The sequence below is a fragment of the Pseudoliparis swirei genome, chromosome 2, assembly GCF_029220125.1.
Source record: "Pseudoliparis swirei isolate HS2019 ecotype Mariana Trench chromosome 2, NWPU_hadal_v1, whole genome shotgun sequence".
Taxonomy (NCBI): domain Eukaryota; kingdom Metazoa; phylum Chordata; class Actinopteri; order Perciformes; family Liparidae; genus Pseudoliparis; species Pseudoliparis swirei.
The window spans coordinates 24,317,816-24,336,596 of record NC_079389.1 but is presented as its reverse complement, the minus strand read 5'-3'; the positions used below and the strand labels follow the sequence as shown (position 1 = coordinate 24,336,596).

The following is an 18,781-nucleotide window of genomic DNA, read 5'->3' as shown; positions in this document are numbered from 1 at the left end:
GTGTGTACTCTGTGTTCTCTGGTGTGTACTCTGTGTTCTCTGGTGTGTACTCTGTGTTCTCTGGTGTGTACTCTGTGTTCTCTGGTGTGTACCCTGTGTACTCTGGTGTGTACTCTGTGTTCTCTAGTGTGTACTCTGTGTTCTCTGGTGTGTACTCTGTGTACTCTGGTGTGTACCCTGTGTACTCTGTGTTCTCTGGTGTGTACTATGTGTTCTCTAGTGTGTACTCTGTGTTCTCTGGTGTGTACCCTGTGTACTCTGGTGTGTACTCTGTGTTCTCTGGTGTGTACTCTGTGTACTCTGGTGTGTACTCTGTGTTCTCTAGTGTGTACTCTGTGTTCTCTGGTGTGTACTCTGTGTTCTCTGGTGTGTACCCTGTGTACTCTGGTGTGTACTCTGTGTTCTCTGGTGTACTCTGTGTTCTCTGGTGTGTACTCTGTGTACTCTGTGTGTGTACTTTGTGTGTGTACTCAGTGTGTGTGTGTACTCTGTGTTCTCTGGTGTGTACTCTGTGTTCTCTGGTGTGTACCCTGTGTTCTCTGGTGTGTACTCTGTGTTCTCTGGTGTGTTCTCTGTGTACTCTGGTGTGTACCCTGTGTACTCTGGTGTGTACTCTGTGTTCTCTGGTGTGTACTCTGTGTTCTCTGGTGTGTACTCTGTGTTCTCTGGTGTGTACTATGTGTTCTCTGGTGTGTACCCTGTGTTCTCTGGTGTGTACTATGTGTTCTCTGGTGTACTCTGTGTTCTCTGGTGTGTACTCTGTGTTCTGGTGTGTACCTGTGTACTGGTGTGTACTCTGTGTTCTCTGGTGTGTACCCTGTGTTCTCTGGTGTGTACTATGTGTTCTCTGGTGTGTACTCTGTGTACTCTGGTGTGTACCCTGTGTTCTCTGTACTCTGTGTTCTCTGGTGTGTACAGTGTTCTCTGCGTGTACCTGTGTTCTCTGGTGTGTACTCTGTGCTTCAGCAGGAGGCGGAGCTACTCCGGGTTTCTCTGTGGGAACAAGGAGCAACGCTACAGTATATATATATATACATATATATTATACACATGTATGTATATGTATACAGGTACTAGTAGTCTTTACCCTTGACGGTGACCTTGGCCTTGCAGAACTCGCTGCCGGCCTCATTGCAGGCCTTGCACAGGTAGTCCCCGGCGTCGTGTCGGGAGGCGGAGCTTATCTCCAGGCAGGCCGTCCCGTCGGAGAAGCTGATCTTGGTGCTGCCGCCGGACGCCACGTCCTTCCTGTCCTTCATCCACGAGACCTTCAGCGGCGCCGAGCCACACACGTGGCAGCGGAGGCTCAGCCGGTCGCCCTCGTCCACCGTCAGAGGCTTCAGGGCCACGTCGAACACCGGGGGCTTCTTCGCCTCTGGAGGATGGGAGGAGAGAGAAGAGAGAGAGAGAGAGAGAGGGAGAGGAGAGAGAGGAGAATAGGGGAAAAAGTAGGAAGGAAAAGAAGAGGAAGACAAGGAAGGAGGCGAAAGGAGAGGGAAATGAGTAGAAAGGAGAAAAGAAAAGAGGAAAAGGGAGGGGAATGACGGTGAGGAAGAGGAACAGAAGGAGGAGAATAGGAGAAAAAGGAGGAAGGAGAAGAAGAAGAGGAGAAAAAGAAGAAGAGGAGGAGGAAGAGAAGGAAGGAGAAGAGGAGGAGTATGTTTCAGGATCCTGAGGAGACTTTGACATCATTTCAACATTATTACATTATTAAATGTCCTACCTCATAACTTTATTGATTATTAACTTTTTTTTAAAGAAAAAAAAGAAACTAAAGTAAAGAAAGAGAGAAAGAGACACAGAAAGAAAGAAAGAAAGAGAGAGAGACACAGAAGGAGGCTGTTGATTGGCTGTTGTTCTCCACCTGAGATCGCCATGACGATGTCACAGGAAGTGGCACCCGCCTCGTTGGCAGCGTGGCAGCGGTAGCGGCCGCTGTCCTCCAGGCGGCTGCTCTTGATGCAGAGCACGGCCACGTTGCTCTGGAAGCTAACGTCGTAGCGCTCGGAGCTAACAAGCTCCGCCTCCTCGTGGAACCAGCTGACCGCCATGGGCTGAGAGCCGCTGAGCCGGCCCTCCATCTTCACCAGCTTGCCCTCCACGTCCTCCACGCGCTCTGAGGGCCTCTTGGTGAACACCGGGGGGGTCTTACGCTCTGAGGAGGAGGAGGAGGAGGGGGGGGAGGAGGAGGAGGAGACAGTGGCGGTGAGGAGAGGAGGCGTGTTTCCTCCACACAAAGGAAACAAAACGCCATCAGACGGAATGAGAGGTAAAGAAGAGAAGAAGAGAGGGAAGGAGGAGAAGAGGAAGAACAGAAGAGGAAGGAGAGACGAGTAAGGAGTAGAGGAAGAAAAAAAGAGGAGAAGAGGAGGGAGGGGAAGAGGAGAAAAGGAGAAGAGCAGTGGAGCCAGGAGAGATGAAGAAGAGGAGGAGCAGTGGAGCCAGGCGAGGTGAAGAAGAGGAGGAGCAGTGAGGCAAGGTGAAGAAGAGGAGGAGCAGTGAAGCCAGGAGAGGTGAAGAAGAGGAGAAGCAGTGAGGCCAGGTGAAGAAGATGAGGACCAGTCGAGCCAGGAGAGGTGAAGAAGAGGAGGATTAGTGGAGCCAGGAGAGGTGAAGAAGAGGAGGAGCAGTGAGGCGAGGTGAAGAAGAGGAGGACCAGTCGAGCCAGGAGGGGTGAAGAAGAGGAGGAGCAGTGAGGCGAGGTGAAGAAGAGGAGGACCAGTCGGGCCAGGAGAGGTGAAGAAGAGGAGGATTAGTGGAGCCAGGAGAGGTGAAGAAGAGGAGGAGCAGTGAGGCGAGGTGAAGAAGAAGAGGACCAGTCGAGCCAGGAGGGGTGAAGAAGAGGAGGAGCAGTGAGGTGAAGAAGAGGAGGACCAGTCGGGCCAGGAGAGGTGAAGAAGAGGAGGATTAGTGGAGCCAGGAGAGGTGAAGAAGAGGAGGAGCAGTGAGGCGAGGTGAAGAAGAGGAGGACCAGTCGGGCCAGGAGAGGTGAAGAAGAGGAGGAGCAGTGAGGTGAAGAAGAGGAGCCCCTACCTTTGACGGAGACGGTGGCGGAGCAGCAGTCTTTGCCCACGTCGTTGTGGGCGTGGCAGAAGTAGCCCCCCGTGTCCCCGCGGTCGGCCCTCAGCAGCACCAGGTGCGCCGTGTTGTCCACGCAGCTCACCTGGTAGTTGCCCCCGGGCCGGATGTCCTTGTGGTCTTTGGACCATGTGACCTTGATGGGGGCGGAGCCTGTCATGTGACACTCCAGCTGCACGCTGTCGCCCACCGTCACCTCCTGGGGCGACAACTTCCTGTCAAACACCGGCGGGTATCTGGGTTCTGCAGGGGAAGAGGAGGAGGAGGAAGAGGAGGAGGAGGAACACAACAACATTCAGTTCCAACCTTTAGTTCACCACTACTCTCAGGAGGAGGAGTCAAGAACATGTCAACAACTACTCTCATCTCAGGTTCCTCCAACAGAAGAGGAAGAAGAGGAGGAGAAGATGAAGCGGATAAAGAAGGAGAAGAGTAGGAGGAAAAAGGTGAGGTGGAAGAGAAGGATGAGGAAGAAGAAGGAAAAGAGGAGAAGGAAAAATGAAAGGCGGAAGAAAAGATTGAGGAAGAATGAGAAGAGGAGGAAGAAGGAGAAGAGGAGGAGGAAATAGGAGAGGCAGAAGTGAAGGATGAGGAAGAAAAAGAAGGAGAAGATGAAGAGGAGGAGGAGGAAGAAGGAGGAAAGGTAGTAAAAAGAAGCTAAAATAAATGAAGTAAAGTAAACCAACCAATCAGGAGGCTGTATTTACACCCTCACACTGAACCAACCAATCAGGAGGCTGTATTTACACCCAAACACTGAACCAACCAATCAGCAGGCTGCACAGACCTTGCAGCGTGAGCTTGGCCCTGCAGGAGGCGGAGCCTACGCTGTTGGTGGCCACGCAGGTGTACTCCCCCGAGTGGCTCTTCTCCCCGTGGAGGATCTCCAGCGCCGCCGTGTTGTCGTCGTGCGTCATGGCGACGTCGGCGCCCGGCCTCAGCGGCTCGCCGTCCTTCAGCCACGACACGTCCACGGGCGCCGAGCCGGCCACGCGGCACTCGAAGCGCACGGCCTGGCCCTCGGTCTGCTGCAGGCTGGTGATCTTCTTGGGGAAGGAGGGCGGAGCCTTGGCCACTGGAGGGGGGAGAGGGACGGTTACTATGGCGACCATAGGGACGGTTACCATGGCGACCAGAGGGACTTGACGCTGCTTCAGACGTCTACTTGTGACACGTGGCTGCTGACTTCAACATGACAACATTACTAAATACATCAAATCATCACTTAGATATTTATACTTTTACTAACATTTGCATGAGTATTTTTACTGTCAGTTTTCTTAGTAAATGATATATATAAATATATATATATATATAATTATATATATATATAAATATAAGTATATAAATAAATATAAATATATATATATATATATATATATAAAAAGCATGAGGGTTCAGACACATTTTGATTTTCCAGGACTTAAACCAAATTTCCACGACCCAACATTTTGTGAAATCTCAGTGTAAACATGAAAAAGACGAGAATTCCAAAGCATACAAATATAACATATTTCCATGACTTCCAAAACTTTGGGGATTTTTTGGGACATTTCCAGGCCTGGAAATAACCTTTTTAAAATTCCATGACTTTTCCAGGTTTTCCATGACCGTACGAACCCTGTACTTTATACTTCTATACTGCTTACTTGACAAAAACATGACAATATTACTTCATAAATACATAACAATTATCACTTAGATATTAACACTTTTGAGTCACGTTTGCAATGCAGGACTTGTAAAGGAGCATTTTTACAGTTAAGTTATTTTTTTTCGTAAATTATATTAAATGATATTATATAAAGCAGTTAATGTACATAATACATAAATAAAGTTATATTACTATAAATGAGCCCAGAATGTTCTTTGTTTTATTTCTTCCACTCGATTAGTATTTATTTATCTTTTAGCTATTAATACTTTTGCTAATACTTGAGTAACATTTGCAATTCAGGACTTTGTTTAAGTATTTTGTCTTAGTAAATTATATTAAATTACTTCCATAAAAATAAATATACTAGAAATAAATAAGTATGAGTATTTATTGATCTTCTGACGTCTTTCCAGCGGCTCGTTGAATAAACACGTGACAGGTGTGAATGTGTCAGGTGTTCACCTAGAACGTTGAGTTTGCAGGTGGAGGAGGCGGAGCCTATCTGGTTCTCCGCCTTGCAGGTGTACTCCCCGATGTCGGCCTTGGCGGCCTTGCTGAGCTTCAGACAGGCCACGCCCTTCAGGTACTCTAACCGGCAGGTGGGGCTGGACCGGACTTTGCCGTCGGCCTTGAACCAGGACACCTTGATGTCGGGGGTTCCCGCCACCTGACACTTGAGGCACACGCCGTCTCCGGTCGTCACCTCCATGGGCTCCAGGGCCTCCACGAAGTACGGCGGCTCTGAGGTCACAAACAGGAGACGTCGGTGAGAACTACGACCCCTGCTGGTGGACGCGGGAACCGACCGCCGCAACGCGGCTCTGTGATTGGTCGTGGATGGCCTCGCTGGAGAACCACAGAACCAGCGCTGGATTAAAGTGAACCACCAACCAATCGGCTGCTGCTGGTCCCATAGAGATCCAGTGAGTGAAGCTAAGCTAAGCTAAGCTAATGGCACCAAAGGACACGCAGATACATTCAGAAAGGAAAAACAGTCAAATCTATAACAGCGTATATATTTAAATATATAACAGAGTCTAATCCCAGACCAGGACCGCCGAGGCTCCTCCAGGAGGAACTGACCGAGGATGGACACGGCGGCTTCACACGAGTCCTTCCCGGCGGCGTTGGCGACCTCGCACCGGTACCTCCCCGCCGCCTCCTTGTCGTCGGTGCTCAGACACTCGAGGATGCAGGAGCTCTCCGTCGTGGTCACGTTGTACTTGTAGGAGGAGAAGATCTGCTGTTCGTCCTTGAACCACGTCACCGTGATCTTCGGAGATCCAGAGTACGAGCACTCCAACGTCAAGGCTTTGCCCTTTTCCACCGACACGTCCTTCAGCTTCTTGGAGAAGGAAGCCGGCTCTGAGGGACACACAGGGGACGGGTTAGAGCCAGGACATCATCAGGGGACACAGACTAGTTTAGGACCAGGACAGCATCAGGGGACACAGACTAGATTAGGACCAGGACATCATCAGGAGACACAGACTAGATTAGGACCAGGACATCATCAGGGGACACAGACTAGATTAGGACCAGGACATCATCAGGGGACACAGACTAGTTTAGGACCAGGACATCATCAGGGGACACAGACTAGATTAGGACCAGGACATCATCAGGGGACACAGACTAGATTAGGACCAGGACATCATCAGGGGACACAGACTAGTTTAGGACCAGGACATCATCAGGGGACACAGACTAGTTTAGGACCAGGACATCATCAGGGGACACAGACTAGTTTAGGACCAGGACATCATCAGGGGACACAGACTAGATTAGGAACAGGACATCATCAGGGGACACAGACTAGATTAGGACCAGGACATCATCAGGGGACACAGACTAGATTAGGACCAGGACATCATCAGGGGACACAGACTAGTTTAGGACCAGGACATCATCAGGGGACACAGATGATGGTATAGGGACATCACCAGGACATCATCAGGGGACACAGATGATGGTATAGGGCAGTGGTCCCCAAACTACGGCCCGCCTCCCCATTTGGACCGGCCCCCTGAACAATACCAGAGACGCGTTCCGATTTATTATTTTGTTCACCTGGCCCGCTGCCTTGAGATTGCAGTGAGACGCGGAGAAAATGTGGAGTGGTGCTCTTCTAAGCAATAAAACATCTTTGATGGGACGTGTCGCGTCTCGGCCAATCAGCGTTCAGATGTCCACAGCGTTTGGGAAGTTAGGTTAGCTTGAATGTTAGTCCGCTACATCTGCTGCTGTCATGCTGCACGGTGTAGCGATGCTAACAAAGTACCCGTACGTTAAACACGATGTGATTTAGCATATTTTTAGTATCGATACTTAATTAAAAGAGCGATCAGAGCGCACGCTGCTCCGTTAAATGCTGTCTGCACGCGCAGCGCTCACAGCGAGTGGCGCGCGCATCGCTCAGCCGTGATGCGCGCACACAGGTGAGCACACTCTCACCTCTCACTAGCACCCCCCTCCCCCCCCCACCCCCCGGCTGGCCCTCCAGCAGACAAGGGAATCGTTATGTGGCCCTCTCAGGAAAAAGTTTGGGGACCCCTGGTATAGGGACATCACCAGGAGATCATCAGAGGACACAGATGATGGTATAGGGACATCACCAGGGGACACAGATGATGGTATAGGGACATCACCAGGGGACACAGATGATGGTATAGGGACATCACCAGGGGACACAGATGATGGTATAGGGACATCACCAGGGGACACAGATGATGTAAAATCAAGAATCACTTTTAAAATTCTTCTCTTAACCTACAAAGCCTTGATTGGTGATGCTCCATCATATCTTAAGGAGCTTGTCGTACCATATTGCCCCACTAGAGAGCTACGCTCACTAAATGCGGGACTACTTGTAGTTCCTAGTGTCTTAAAAAGTAGAATGGGAGCCAGAGCCTTTAGTTATCAAGCTCCTCTTTTATGGAACCAGCTTCCAATTTCAGTCCGGGAGGCAGACACAGTCACCTCGTTTAAGAGTAGACTTAAGACCTTCCTCTTTGACAGAGCTTATAGTTAGGGCTGAATCAGGTTCACCTGGTCCAGCCCCTTGATATGCTGCTATAGGCTTATAGATGCCGGGGGACGTTTAGGATGCACTGAGTACCTATCTCCTCTGTTTTCTCTCCTTAAGGATGAATGTTCATCTCTCAATCACACGTTACTAACTCTGCTTTCTCCCCCGAGTCCTTTTGACTTCACGTCTCATGGGGTCATCGGACCCTATGAGACGGCATAGATCCTATCTGCTGATGGATCATCGAGGTCTGGGTCGTGGAATTCCTGCTCCTGACTGCGCCACTGTCCTGTTGAGACTCCGCCCACTGTTGAGACTCCGCCCACTCCTCCTCCCCACCGCCATCTGCCTGATGGATCGTGGAGGTCTCCATCGTGGAATATGCCTACTATGAACTATTCATACACTCTGTCATATTCATTGAATGTATTTTAACTCTAAATCTGTCCTTCTGGTCACATGACATCTATTGCATCTGTCCATCCTGGAGAGGGATCCTCCTCTGTTGCTCTCCTGCAGGTTTCTTCCCTTTTTTCCCCCCTGAAGGGTTATTTGGGAGTTTTTCCTGGTCCGATGTGAGGTTTTGGGGCAGGGATGTCTATGTGTACAGATTGTAAAGCACTCCGAGACAAATTTGTAATTTGTGAAATTGGGCTATACAAATAAACTGAATTGAATTGAATTGATGGTATAGGGACATCACCAGGACATCACCAGGGGACACAGATGATGGTATAGGGACATCACCAGGGGACACAGATGATGGTATAGGGACATCACCAGGACATCACCAGCCTCTTCAGACACTGACCTTTGATGGTGAGGTGGACGGGGCAGCTCTCCTTCCCGGCGTCGTTGATCACCTGACAGGTGTACTCTCCGCTGTGAGACGCGTCCACTCTGCAGAGCTCCAGCAGGACCTGGTTGTCCTTCAGGGAGAAGTCACAGCCGTGTCCAGATAGGATCTCCTTGGTTCCTCTGAACCACTTCAGCCTGAGGGGGGCGCTGCCCTTCACCATGGCGGAGAACGTCACATCGGAGCCGGGCATCGCCTCCACCGGCTGAGGAGGCACCACGAAGGACGGGGGTTCTGGGAACCAGAGGACAGAGACGGGTCAACCATGGTGGACCTGGTGGTTTCACTGAAGGAGTTCTCTCTATATTCTGAAGGATTTGTTCATTTAAAGCCTGATTTATAAATGTTCTTTAAAGACATGGCTGTTGAGAGTATTTTCTGATTCATGGATTGAAACAAACAAATATGAAAACTTCCCTCAGTGAAAACCTTTGACTCTCATATGTCAACAATATGAACCGTGGTGATGTGGAGTACTTCAAGAAGTACCTGCTGTGACTCAAAGTACTTCTATCAGGACTCTATTTTCAATTTCTAGTGAACTTTTATGAAATCAGTTTGGTCTGAACCAGTAAATTAACTAAGTACATGTCCTTAAGTATTGTCCTTAAATACACATCTGAGGTACCTTTACCCAACCAGACTACTTCTACTTCTCCACTACATCTCAGAGGTACTGTACATATTGTACTTCTTATTGTACTACACCTCAGAGGTACATGTTGTACTTCTTACTGTATGTAATCTCAGAGGTATATATTGTACTTCTTATTGTACTACACCTCAGAGGTACATATTGTACTTCTTATTGTACTACACCTCAGAAGTACATATTGTACTTCTTATTGTACTACACCTCAGAGGTACATGTTGTACTTCTTACTGTACTACATCTCAGAGGTACATATTGTACTTCTTATTGTACTACATCTCAGAGGTACATATTGTACTTCTTATTGTACTACATCTCAGAGGTACATATTGTACTTCTTATTGTACTACACCTCAGAGGTACATATTGTACTTCTTATTGTACTACATCTCAGCAGGGTTTTTCCTGCATAGAGAACATTTGGGCGCGCGCCTAAGCCGTTTTCCCGAACGCCTATGACAAATCCCGAGCGCCTAAGGCAAAAAAAAGTCTGCGATGAAAAAAAAAAAAAAAACTGTTCATCACGTGCATGTCAGCGAATATGTTCTCAATAGTATGTTTCAAGTAGGCTACAGCCAAACCCTCATTCTGTTTTGATCAATAGTAATCGAGTTAATAAGCGTGTCATCTTGTCTGATCAATATGCAACTGTGAGGTGCGCGAATGGACAGAGCGGCCAGCTGCTGATCACTCCACAGCCCGACGTGCACGAATACACCTGGACTATCAGAGAGGTTTCAATCGCGGCGCACCTCAACGGAGTAAATGCGCCCTGCGAGGGCCGCAGAGTGAGAGGTCCACGAGGGGATCCTCACGCACCGAGCGGCGTCCCCGTCCCCCGAGTTGAATCTCTGGGTCAACTCAGCCGACTCTCACATGTCTGCCCCTATAGACTGATGTTGAGGGTAAACGCATTAGATCGGGAGCGCGCAAGGGTTTTGATAAAGTTAGCGGAAGGATTTATGTGACAACATCCGGTTTTGCAAAGTTAGCAGAAAGAACCACGTGAAACAACATCCGTTTATCAAAATAAGATGTCGACAAATCATACACTAACATATACAAGTAAACAATGAACTGATTTTGTATCTTTAGACATCGTTTCTGAGATTTAGCTTAAATTATGCTCACATTTTTACTGTACCAAGGAAGAGTTTATAAAAATAAGTCAGACTTTTGTATGTTAAACAAAGTCCTGTATGTAGATTTCCCCAAGAGTTCCAGGAAATGAATAATGCAGATGTGTTCCATACATATCTGAAATCCCCTACAATAGCAATCAAACTATTTTAATGTATCAATTAGGACATTTCTCAAAGTAAAAGTCCTAAATGTTTAAAGAAATCTGTAATTTCTTTCATGTTTGAGGTGCTTTATATATGTATTTCCTCATAGTCCTAGGCAACAATGCTACACAATAAATAGAATGCTTCAATCAACACCGTGATCGGTGATCGGTATTATCGGATCGGCAGATACTGATTTCAGTGATCGGCACCCCAAAACCTGATCGGTGCATCTCTAATTGTCAATCTATTAGCCTATCTATTTTAGCAAAATGATTTCCTCAAGCATTGCCTCCATTATTTATGGGGAAAAAAGCAAAAAAAGACATAGATGCCTGCTAATTCCGGTGCAATAGTAACAGAGATCGTGCGGGCGCAGCGCACTCAATTTTTTTTTGGGGAGCACCGAAGACCCATTTTGACCCAGGAAAAACCCTGCTCAGAGGTACATGTTGTACTTCTTATTGTACTACACCTCAGAGGTACATATTGTACTTCTTACTGTACTACATCTCAGAGGTACATGTTGTACTTCTTATTGTACTACACCTCAGAGGTACATATTGTACTTCTTATTGTACTACACCTCAGAGGTACATATTGTACTTCTTATTGTACTACATCTCAGAGGTACATGTTGTACTTCTTACTGTACTACATCTCAGAGGTACATGTTGTACATTACTCCAAAAGAACAGGAAAGCTCGGCCTCATTATGAGTCCTTATCAGTGAATGATGTAAGAACGTCTTTCTGACCTTTTACGACCAAGGCCGCCGTGGTGTCGCTGGCTCCGGCCTTGTTGACAGCTTTACATTTATACAGTCCGCAGTGGGCCAGCTGCAGCGTGGACACTTTGAGTGTGCAGCTATTGTTGCTGAAGGCCAGCTCGTAGTTGGGTCCGCTCTGGATCTCCTCCCCGTCGTGGTACCATGACACGGTGAAAGGCGGGGAGCCCGACACTTTGCACTCCATCTCTCCAGCTGCTCCGATGACCGCGTTGCAATCCTTCAACTTCCTGGAGAATGTCGGGGGTATGATCTTATCTGTGGGGGAGGACGGCGTTAGTGGTGCATCGGGACAAACGCAGGAGGACGTGTCGGCGGTGACCGGGCTGGGTGGGACCAAAGTCTCATCTTGCCAGGTGATAAACATTTGGCTCTTTCTTTCATTAAATAGTTCCTGATTTTAATCAAAACTGTGCAAACTTCATTTTGGTAAAGTTCTTATAGCTTCTCATTTTGAAACATTTAACATTTGAGAACTTAGTTTAGGAGATACCAAACAAAGGCCAATATTATTGTACGTCTTGTTAACTCGTATTAAGCCCCTGAGACGAGAAATTGTATTTTTTAGAAGTGATGGATCTAATGTACGTGAACACTGACTGAGCTTCTCGTTAGTCTTTTGAAGAACCAAACATAAGGGGGTTAGGGTTAACCCGTTTAATGTATTTGGTTCCCCTAAAACTACAGGTGACCTGAGTCTGCCTCCACCCATTGAAAAGGGTCTAGAAACACCACTGTTTGCAGAAATCCATGTTTAAAGTAGGTAAGATGTTATTTTAAAAAAACATTAAAAAAAAAAAAACATAGAATGAAGCTATTTGGTATTATTACCACATCTCAAGGATCAGATGGTCACTAACTGGTCGATACCCAGCACCAGTCATCAAAGAAGAAAGGGGGCACAAACCTAAAACTGTGAGGTTAATTTTACTCAGATCCTTCCCGACCTCGTTCATGACCTCGAATGTATATTCTCCCGAGTCCACCTTCTCAGCAGAAAGGACGTTCAGGCTTGAAATCATCTGCGAAAAGGAGATCTTGTACTTCCTCCCGGAAGCCAGCTCGACACCATCCTTGAACCACTTTGGCGTCAGCTCGGGGGTTCCACACACTTTGACCTCCAGGGCGGCCATGTCACCTGCCGTCACGCTCAGAGCGTCGGGCTTGTCCACTATCTTAGCAGGTTCTGGAATTAACAGAAGAAGCAGAACATGTTCTTCATCAAACCTGCAGGACGAAGGAAGGAACAAAAAACTGCATGAGAAAGAGAGAATTATATGATTACGAACCTAGAACAGTCAAGTTAGCGAAACACTCCACACTCCCAGCATCATTTCGGAGTTGGCATGTGTAATTGCCTGCCGTGGTTGCATCAGCCTTAAATACTTTAAGAGCGACCTTGTTGTTCTCAAAGGTGATTTTCCTGTTGTCACCGTCCCTGAGAATGTGATCCTTGTCTTGAACCCAGGACACAGTAATGGGTTCAGAGCCTTTAACATTGGCCACAAGGGTCACCTCCTCTCCCAGTATCACCGTCATCTTTGACAGTTTCTTCACAAATGACGGCGGCTCTGAAGAGAGGAGACAAACAACGCAAAGGGGAAGGTCAGCAGGGTGACAAAGTTACCTGGAAATCTAATACTTCTGATTTTGATTTGAGATTAACGCAATTTCTACTGACCTCTGAGCTTAACTGACGTCTTGCAGGTGTCACTTCCTACACTGTTTGACACTTTGCACTCGTATTCGCCGGCATCCAAGGACTCTATCCCAATGACATGAAGCGTAGCCGAAGTGCCCTCGCTCACCATCTTATACTTCCTGCTCTCCATCAGAGGTTTCTTGTCTTTGAACCAGGTGATCTGGAACGGAGCTGTACCGCTCATCTCGCAGTACAGACTCACGTCCTTACCCTTTAGCCCTTCAGCGGGCTGAAGTACTTTGACAAAAGATGGGGGGTCTACAAAAAGATCAGTAAACTGTTAAAGAGGCATACACGGGAAAATAATCTATGACTAATTCTTAAAGCTGAAATCCGTAACATTGCATGTATTGTAACGATCTGTAGTGGCAAAAGATGGTGGTTAGGGTAAGGTAACGTAAGGAAGATTGTTGGAACTACAGTAAGATGGTGGTAAGGGTAAGGTAACGTAAGGAAGATTGTTGGAACTACAGTAAGATGGTGGAGTTGGTAAGGACGGTTTTTGGAACTACACCACGGTGGTGGAGGTGGTAAGAAAGTTTGTTGGAACTATTTCTGAAATGGTAGAGTTGGTAAGGAAGGTTGTTGGAACTACAGTAAGATGGTGGTAAGGGTAAGTAATGTAAGGAAGTTTGTTTGAACTACACTAAGATGGTGGAGTTGGTAAGGATGGTTGTTTGAACGACACTAAGATGGTGGAGTTGGTAAGGATGGTTGTTGGAACTACACTAAGATGGTGGAGTTGGTAAGGATGGTTGTTGGAACTACACTAAGATGATGGAGTTGGTAAGGATGGTTGTTGGAACTACACTAAGATGGTGGAGTTGGTAAGGATGGTTGTTGGAACTACACTAATGTGGTGGAGTTGGTGTAAAGTGTGTTGGAACTACAATAGGATGGTATAGTTGGTAAGGAAGGTTTGTTGGAACTACAGCCAAAATGGCTGAGGAATTGTTTTTTCCGGCAGTATATGCGACTCAAGAGGTTCCAGGATCTTTCAATGGCATTTCCCAAACAAAAGGGGTAAACCCAACAAGCTGACAAACATTTCTAAAAAGCGGAAATAGGGAACGAGTCTCCAAGTTGGGAGTTTGCACATCTGACGATATCCACCATAATAAAAGACTAAAGAAGAATGTTACGTATTCCAGCTTTAAGCAATACAACCAAACTTTAACCAAAACTTCAACAAGCACTGAACAGCCAGTGCATCAGAAAGTCAGACCATGAATGATAAACAATGATGAGGAAGTCAGTAAGAGGCTGACCTTTAACGGTAAGTGTGGTGCTGCAGCTGACACTGCCAGCATCGTTCTGAGCTTCACAGGTGTAAACTCCCTCATCATCAAAGCTGGCAGAGAGCAGTTCCAGGACTGCTACTGAGTCAACAAATGAGGTCTTGTAGTTGCCCCCATCCGTGACCTTGATGTCCTGTTTGTACCAAGTCACTTTCAGAGGGGCAGTGCCACTGACTCTGCACTCCAGTCGGAGAGACTCATCCTGCTTCACAAACTTAACGGCAGGGAGTTTCAGCACAAACTCAGGTGGTTCTGGAAAGCCAAAATAGAGATATATTAGCCGCTGGAAGATGTAGGGGCACTTAAACTAGATTGTTACAACGGGCAGGAGGTGAGCAGAAGACATGAGCTGACAATGATGGGGTTAGCAGCAGAGACTGGATGGTTGTGGAAAATGCAGGTGAATCACAAAAGGCAACAAACGCTTCTTAATGAGAAGATGCAGCAGTGGACAAGCTTATGAATAATATAGAAACAGTGAAAGTTCCAATAGAGCAGGGGTTCCCAAACTTTTTAGGCCACGCACCCCCTTCTGCATCCCGACCGGGTTCACGCACCCCCAATCCCCCACACTTTTTCTTTTTTTTGCTCCGAGAAGAGTTGTTGACGGGGGGGGGGGGACGCCACTGAGTCTCACGCTCAATGCGTGACACTTGAGACCCCTGAGAATGTCTAATATTAATTATTAGACCATTAGACCGCCATTACATTTTTCCTCTCGCGCACCCCCTAGAGACAGCTCGCGCACCCCCAGGGGTGCGCGCACCACACTTTGGGAATCCCTGCAATAGAGAACTACTAGTTTGAGCCAGCGATGCAGATATGAGATGAATACAGCCACGCAAGAGTCGATTCAAAAGATGCCCAACCTTTGACTGTCAAGTCTGCACTGCAGCGCACAGAGCCAGCGTCATTACTGACTTGGCAAGAGTAGACTCCACTCTGGGTGATGCCCACTGAATAGAGATCTAAGAAGCAAGACAGGCCCTCCAGCCCTGTGAAACAAGTGGGCCCGGTCATGAGCTCCGAGTCCTCCTTGAACCATTTGACCGTGAAAGGAGGCGTTCCCTTAAATGCGCCTTTGAAGCGTACGGTTCCATTTGGTAGAGCCGCCTGGGACTCAGGCAACGTCACAAAGCTGGGAGGTTCTGAAGAGAACAAGACGGACGGCGTTAAAAGAGGTACTTACCTTTGAGTTAGGATTGCGTGACCAATCACTTGGGGAATCAATATCTGACCTTTGACCATGACAGATCCACTGCATCCACAACATCCCGCTGCATTGGTCAGTTTGCAAGCATAGGATCCTGCATCGGATCTCTCCAGCTGTTCGATTTCAATGGACACTGAATTGTCCTGTTGAATCAGTTTGTGTTTCACTCCACTGGAGATTTTGTTCCCATCTTTTTGCCATTCCACAGAGATCGGGAGGGAACCAGATATTTTGCAACATATCTGAACAAAGGAGCCCAATATCTCCTGCATGTCTACCAGGGGTTTGATGAAGCTCGGGGCAATTACTTGTTCTGTTACCAAAAGAATAACAAGATAGTTATCAGGCTGTATTCAACATGCCGCTACGTAGCGCAGGAGTTTCATGTTTGTCACACCAACCTAAAACGATCACTTTGACTTTGCAGGTGCAGCTACTGATGTGGTTTTCCACCACAAAGATGTACTCTCCTCCGTCCTCCTTCTGAGCCGACTGAAGCTTTAGGCTGCTGATGTTGTTCTCAAAGATCAGCTTGTGCTGTCTGATGGACTGAAGCTCTTTGCCATCCTTCATCCATTTCACTTTGAGCTCAGGTGAGCCTGTCACCTTACAGTCCAGACTGACTGGATCTCCCAATGTAACCTTTATCTCTTCAGGTTTCTCTGTGATCTGAGGAGGTTCTACAATGCAAAACAAATTCATAGATTCATATGGTTTCTCACAAAATCAGGACCATGGAAAGCTTTGATACCATAATTAGTGAAGCACAGGTATACCTTGCACCGTCAGGGTGGCAAAGCACTTATCCTTTCCGGCTTCATTTACCACCTGGCAGGTGTATTTCCCGCTGTGTGTCAGCTCGCAGGCGGGAACCCTGAGAGTGGCCACATTGTTCTCAAATGTTCTCTCAATCTTTGGATCCTCCAAAATCCAGTTCTCATCTTTTTGCCATTGCACGGAGAGAGTGGGAGAACCCGCCACAACACACTGAAACTCTGCCACTTTACCCAGAACAGTGGAAGTGTTCTCAATCCTCTTGGTGAATGTTGGTGGTTCTATTAGAGGAAACCAATAACATGTTAAAGTAAAGGGTCGGGTATTACCTCAAATTAAAAAAAAATTAAAATGTGGATTTTAAATTTGGCTTAGACTAACCTTTGAGGTTGAGGGTAGTCTTACAAGTACAGCTTCCCACCTCATTAGCAACAGTACACTGGTATTCACCGACATCTACGACCTCACATTTGTGCACCTCTAGACCCACAGTGTCGGTCATCTGGGAGAAGCCGTGTTTGGCACTGGGTTTGATCTCCTTTGCATCTTTGTGCCACGTTATCTCAAAAGGACCCGTCCCAGCTACCTGACACTCAAAACAGGCACTAGAGGCCTTCACGACATCAGCTGGAGCCAACTCTTTAATAAATGATGGTGGTTCTGAGATGAGAAAGAACAAACGGTCACCCACCTATCTTTTTCTCAACAGTTCATTTTCTAAATATTTTATGGCACAAACAGATACAGGTACATTTGGAAGCAAGGTTTCCCAAAGAACTGTTTCTATCTGGTTTGAGACAAATTATGAACCGATGACGGTCCATTAATCTGTTGAGTTAGCTGATTGTTAAAAATCTCAATTGGAATTCATCTTTTAATTTTAGGAAGCCAAATGTATAAATGCTAATGCAGTTCTTTCTAGAAGAATGGCAGATGATCCATGAGAGGTTGGAAACCATTGCCTCCAATCTGCCCAATGAGCCCCAATGTCTCCTGACAAAACTAACCTTTGACCTTGAGCTCCATGCTGCAGCTCTCACTGCCGGCCTCATTGCGAGCCTCGCAGTAGTAAAGCCCAGTGTCTTTGGTATCAGCCCCACAGATTTCCAGCACGGCCACAGAGTTAACAAAGACCAACTTGTACCGATCGCTGGTGCTGATCTCAGAGCCTTCCTTGAACCAGTAGATGTCTATTTCCGGTGTGCCGGTCACCTGGCACTCAAACACTTTACTCTGACCGGGACGGACCACGGACATTCGAGCCGGGGTTCGTGTGAACTTAGGGGGCTCTAAGAAACAAAATAAAACAATAGATGTAACCATCACACAGATGGAGAGGGGGAAACCCTGATCTCGATAATGTCTCCATCCAAATGTTGCTCAAATTTAAAGCAAGTCAGTTTTAACAAGTCAGCTTCCCAAGCTAATGTGACATTTATTTACTGATTAACCGTAACTTTTTGGTGAGTCTGAAATAAATAATTTTCTTTGACTTACTCTTCCAGCTCACTAAAGAATATACTTGGGCTTTGTGGTTTTCAGGTGATTGTGAGGATGGTAAGACACACAGGGTCACAATCCATCCCATTTAATTTAAGTTTGCACTTCCTCTTGACCCCTGCTGGTCATCTTGTTTTCAGCATCAAGTCAAAGGAAAAGGAGCTAATTCTGGATTAAAAAATGCCAATTGCAACAGATGGATAGAGACATTTTCACTGACTCAGTTTGACATGAAGAATCTATTGACCTTTGACAAAGAGCGTTGCCCGGCATGAAGTGGAGCCCACGTCGTTCTGTACTTCACAGACGTACTCTCCAGAATCAGAGGTTTTAGCAAAGAAGAGCTCCAGTGAGGTGGAGATGTTGTCTTTGACCACAGAGCAGTCAGCACTGGAGAAAATCTCCTTCTTGTTTTTAAACCACTTGGTGGTCAGTGGCAGCGTGCCAGACACCAGTACGTTAAACTGGACTTTGGAGCCAGGCAACACATTCATGGAATCGGGCTTTTCAAGAATACATGGTGGTTCTGGAAGAGAAAAGAAAGGAAATACTGCTTGTGAAAGCTGCATCTGTAACAAAGATCCTTCAGGACTTTGATGAGACACATCCAGCTTCTCATAAATACCACAAACAAACCTTTGACCAACAAGTTCCCGGAGCACTGGACGGTTCCTGCTCTGTTGTTAGCGATGCAGGTGTAGCTGCCGCTGTCTTTACTCTCAAGGTTAGAGATTTCCAGGAAAGCAACATTCTCAAAGAATGTGCATTTGTGTTTCTCATCGGCCTGGATCTCTTTCTCTGCTTTGAACCACTGTACGGTTATCGGCAGGGAGCCGGAAACCAGACACTCCAGATGAGCAAACGATGCTTTGATACCTTCCGTCTGCTTCAGCTTTCTTGTAAATGATGGTGGAATTATTTGATCTGACATTAATGGAAGATAAAGAGAT

The 18,781-nt window shown here is 46.9% G+C and overlaps 1 protein-coding gene across 1 annotated transcript in view; it reads right to left on the bottom strand.

Annotated features, from left to right (window-relative positions):
* Positions 1 to 18,781, bottom strand: part of LOC130203042 (titin-like) — a 118,230-nt gene that overhangs the window by 17,555 nt on the left and 81,894 nt on the right. Inside the window, exons 80-100 of the mRNA XM_056428938.1 lie at positions 18,468 to 18,755; positions 18,079 to 18,357; positions 17,339 to 17,620; positions 16,713 to 16,991; positions 16,334 to 16,612; positions 15,959 to 16,237; positions 15,583 to 15,870; positions 15,214 to 15,492; positions 14,315 to 14,596; positions 13,026 to 13,304; positions 12,634 to 12,915; positions 12,252 to 12,530; positions 11,315 to 11,602; positions 8,575 to 8,853; positions 5,819 to 6,100; positions 5,198 to 5,476; positions 3,866 to 4,153; positions 3,034 to 3,321; positions 1,865 to 2,155; positions 1,088 to 1,375; positions 962 to 993 (exon numbers count right to left, since the gene is read on the bottom strand). Coding sequence (XP_056284913.1) covers positions 962 to 993; positions 1,088 to 1,375; positions 1,865 to 2,155; positions 3,034 to 3,321; positions 3,866 to 4,153; positions 5,198 to 5,476; positions 5,819 to 6,100; positions 8,575 to 8,853; positions 11,315 to 11,602; positions 12,252 to 12,530; positions 12,634 to 12,915; positions 13,026 to 13,304; positions 14,315 to 14,596; positions 15,214 to 15,492; positions 15,583 to 15,870; positions 15,959 to 16,237; positions 16,334 to 16,612; positions 16,713 to 16,991; positions 17,339 to 17,620; positions 18,079 to 18,357; positions 18,468 to 18,755 — 5,690 coding nt within the window. The remainder of the gene's footprint in view (positions 1 to 961; positions 994 to 1,087; positions 1,376 to 1,864; positions 2,156 to 3,033; positions 3,322 to 3,865; positions 4,154 to 5,197; positions 5,477 to 5,818; positions 6,101 to 8,574; positions 8,854 to 11,314; positions 11,603 to 12,251; positions 12,531 to 12,633; positions 12,916 to 13,025; positions 13,305 to 14,314; positions 14,597 to 15,213; positions 15,493 to 15,582; positions 15,871 to 15,958; positions 16,238 to 16,333; positions 16,613 to 16,712; positions 16,992 to 17,338; positions 17,621 to 18,078; positions 18,358 to 18,467; positions 18,756 to 18,781) is intronic.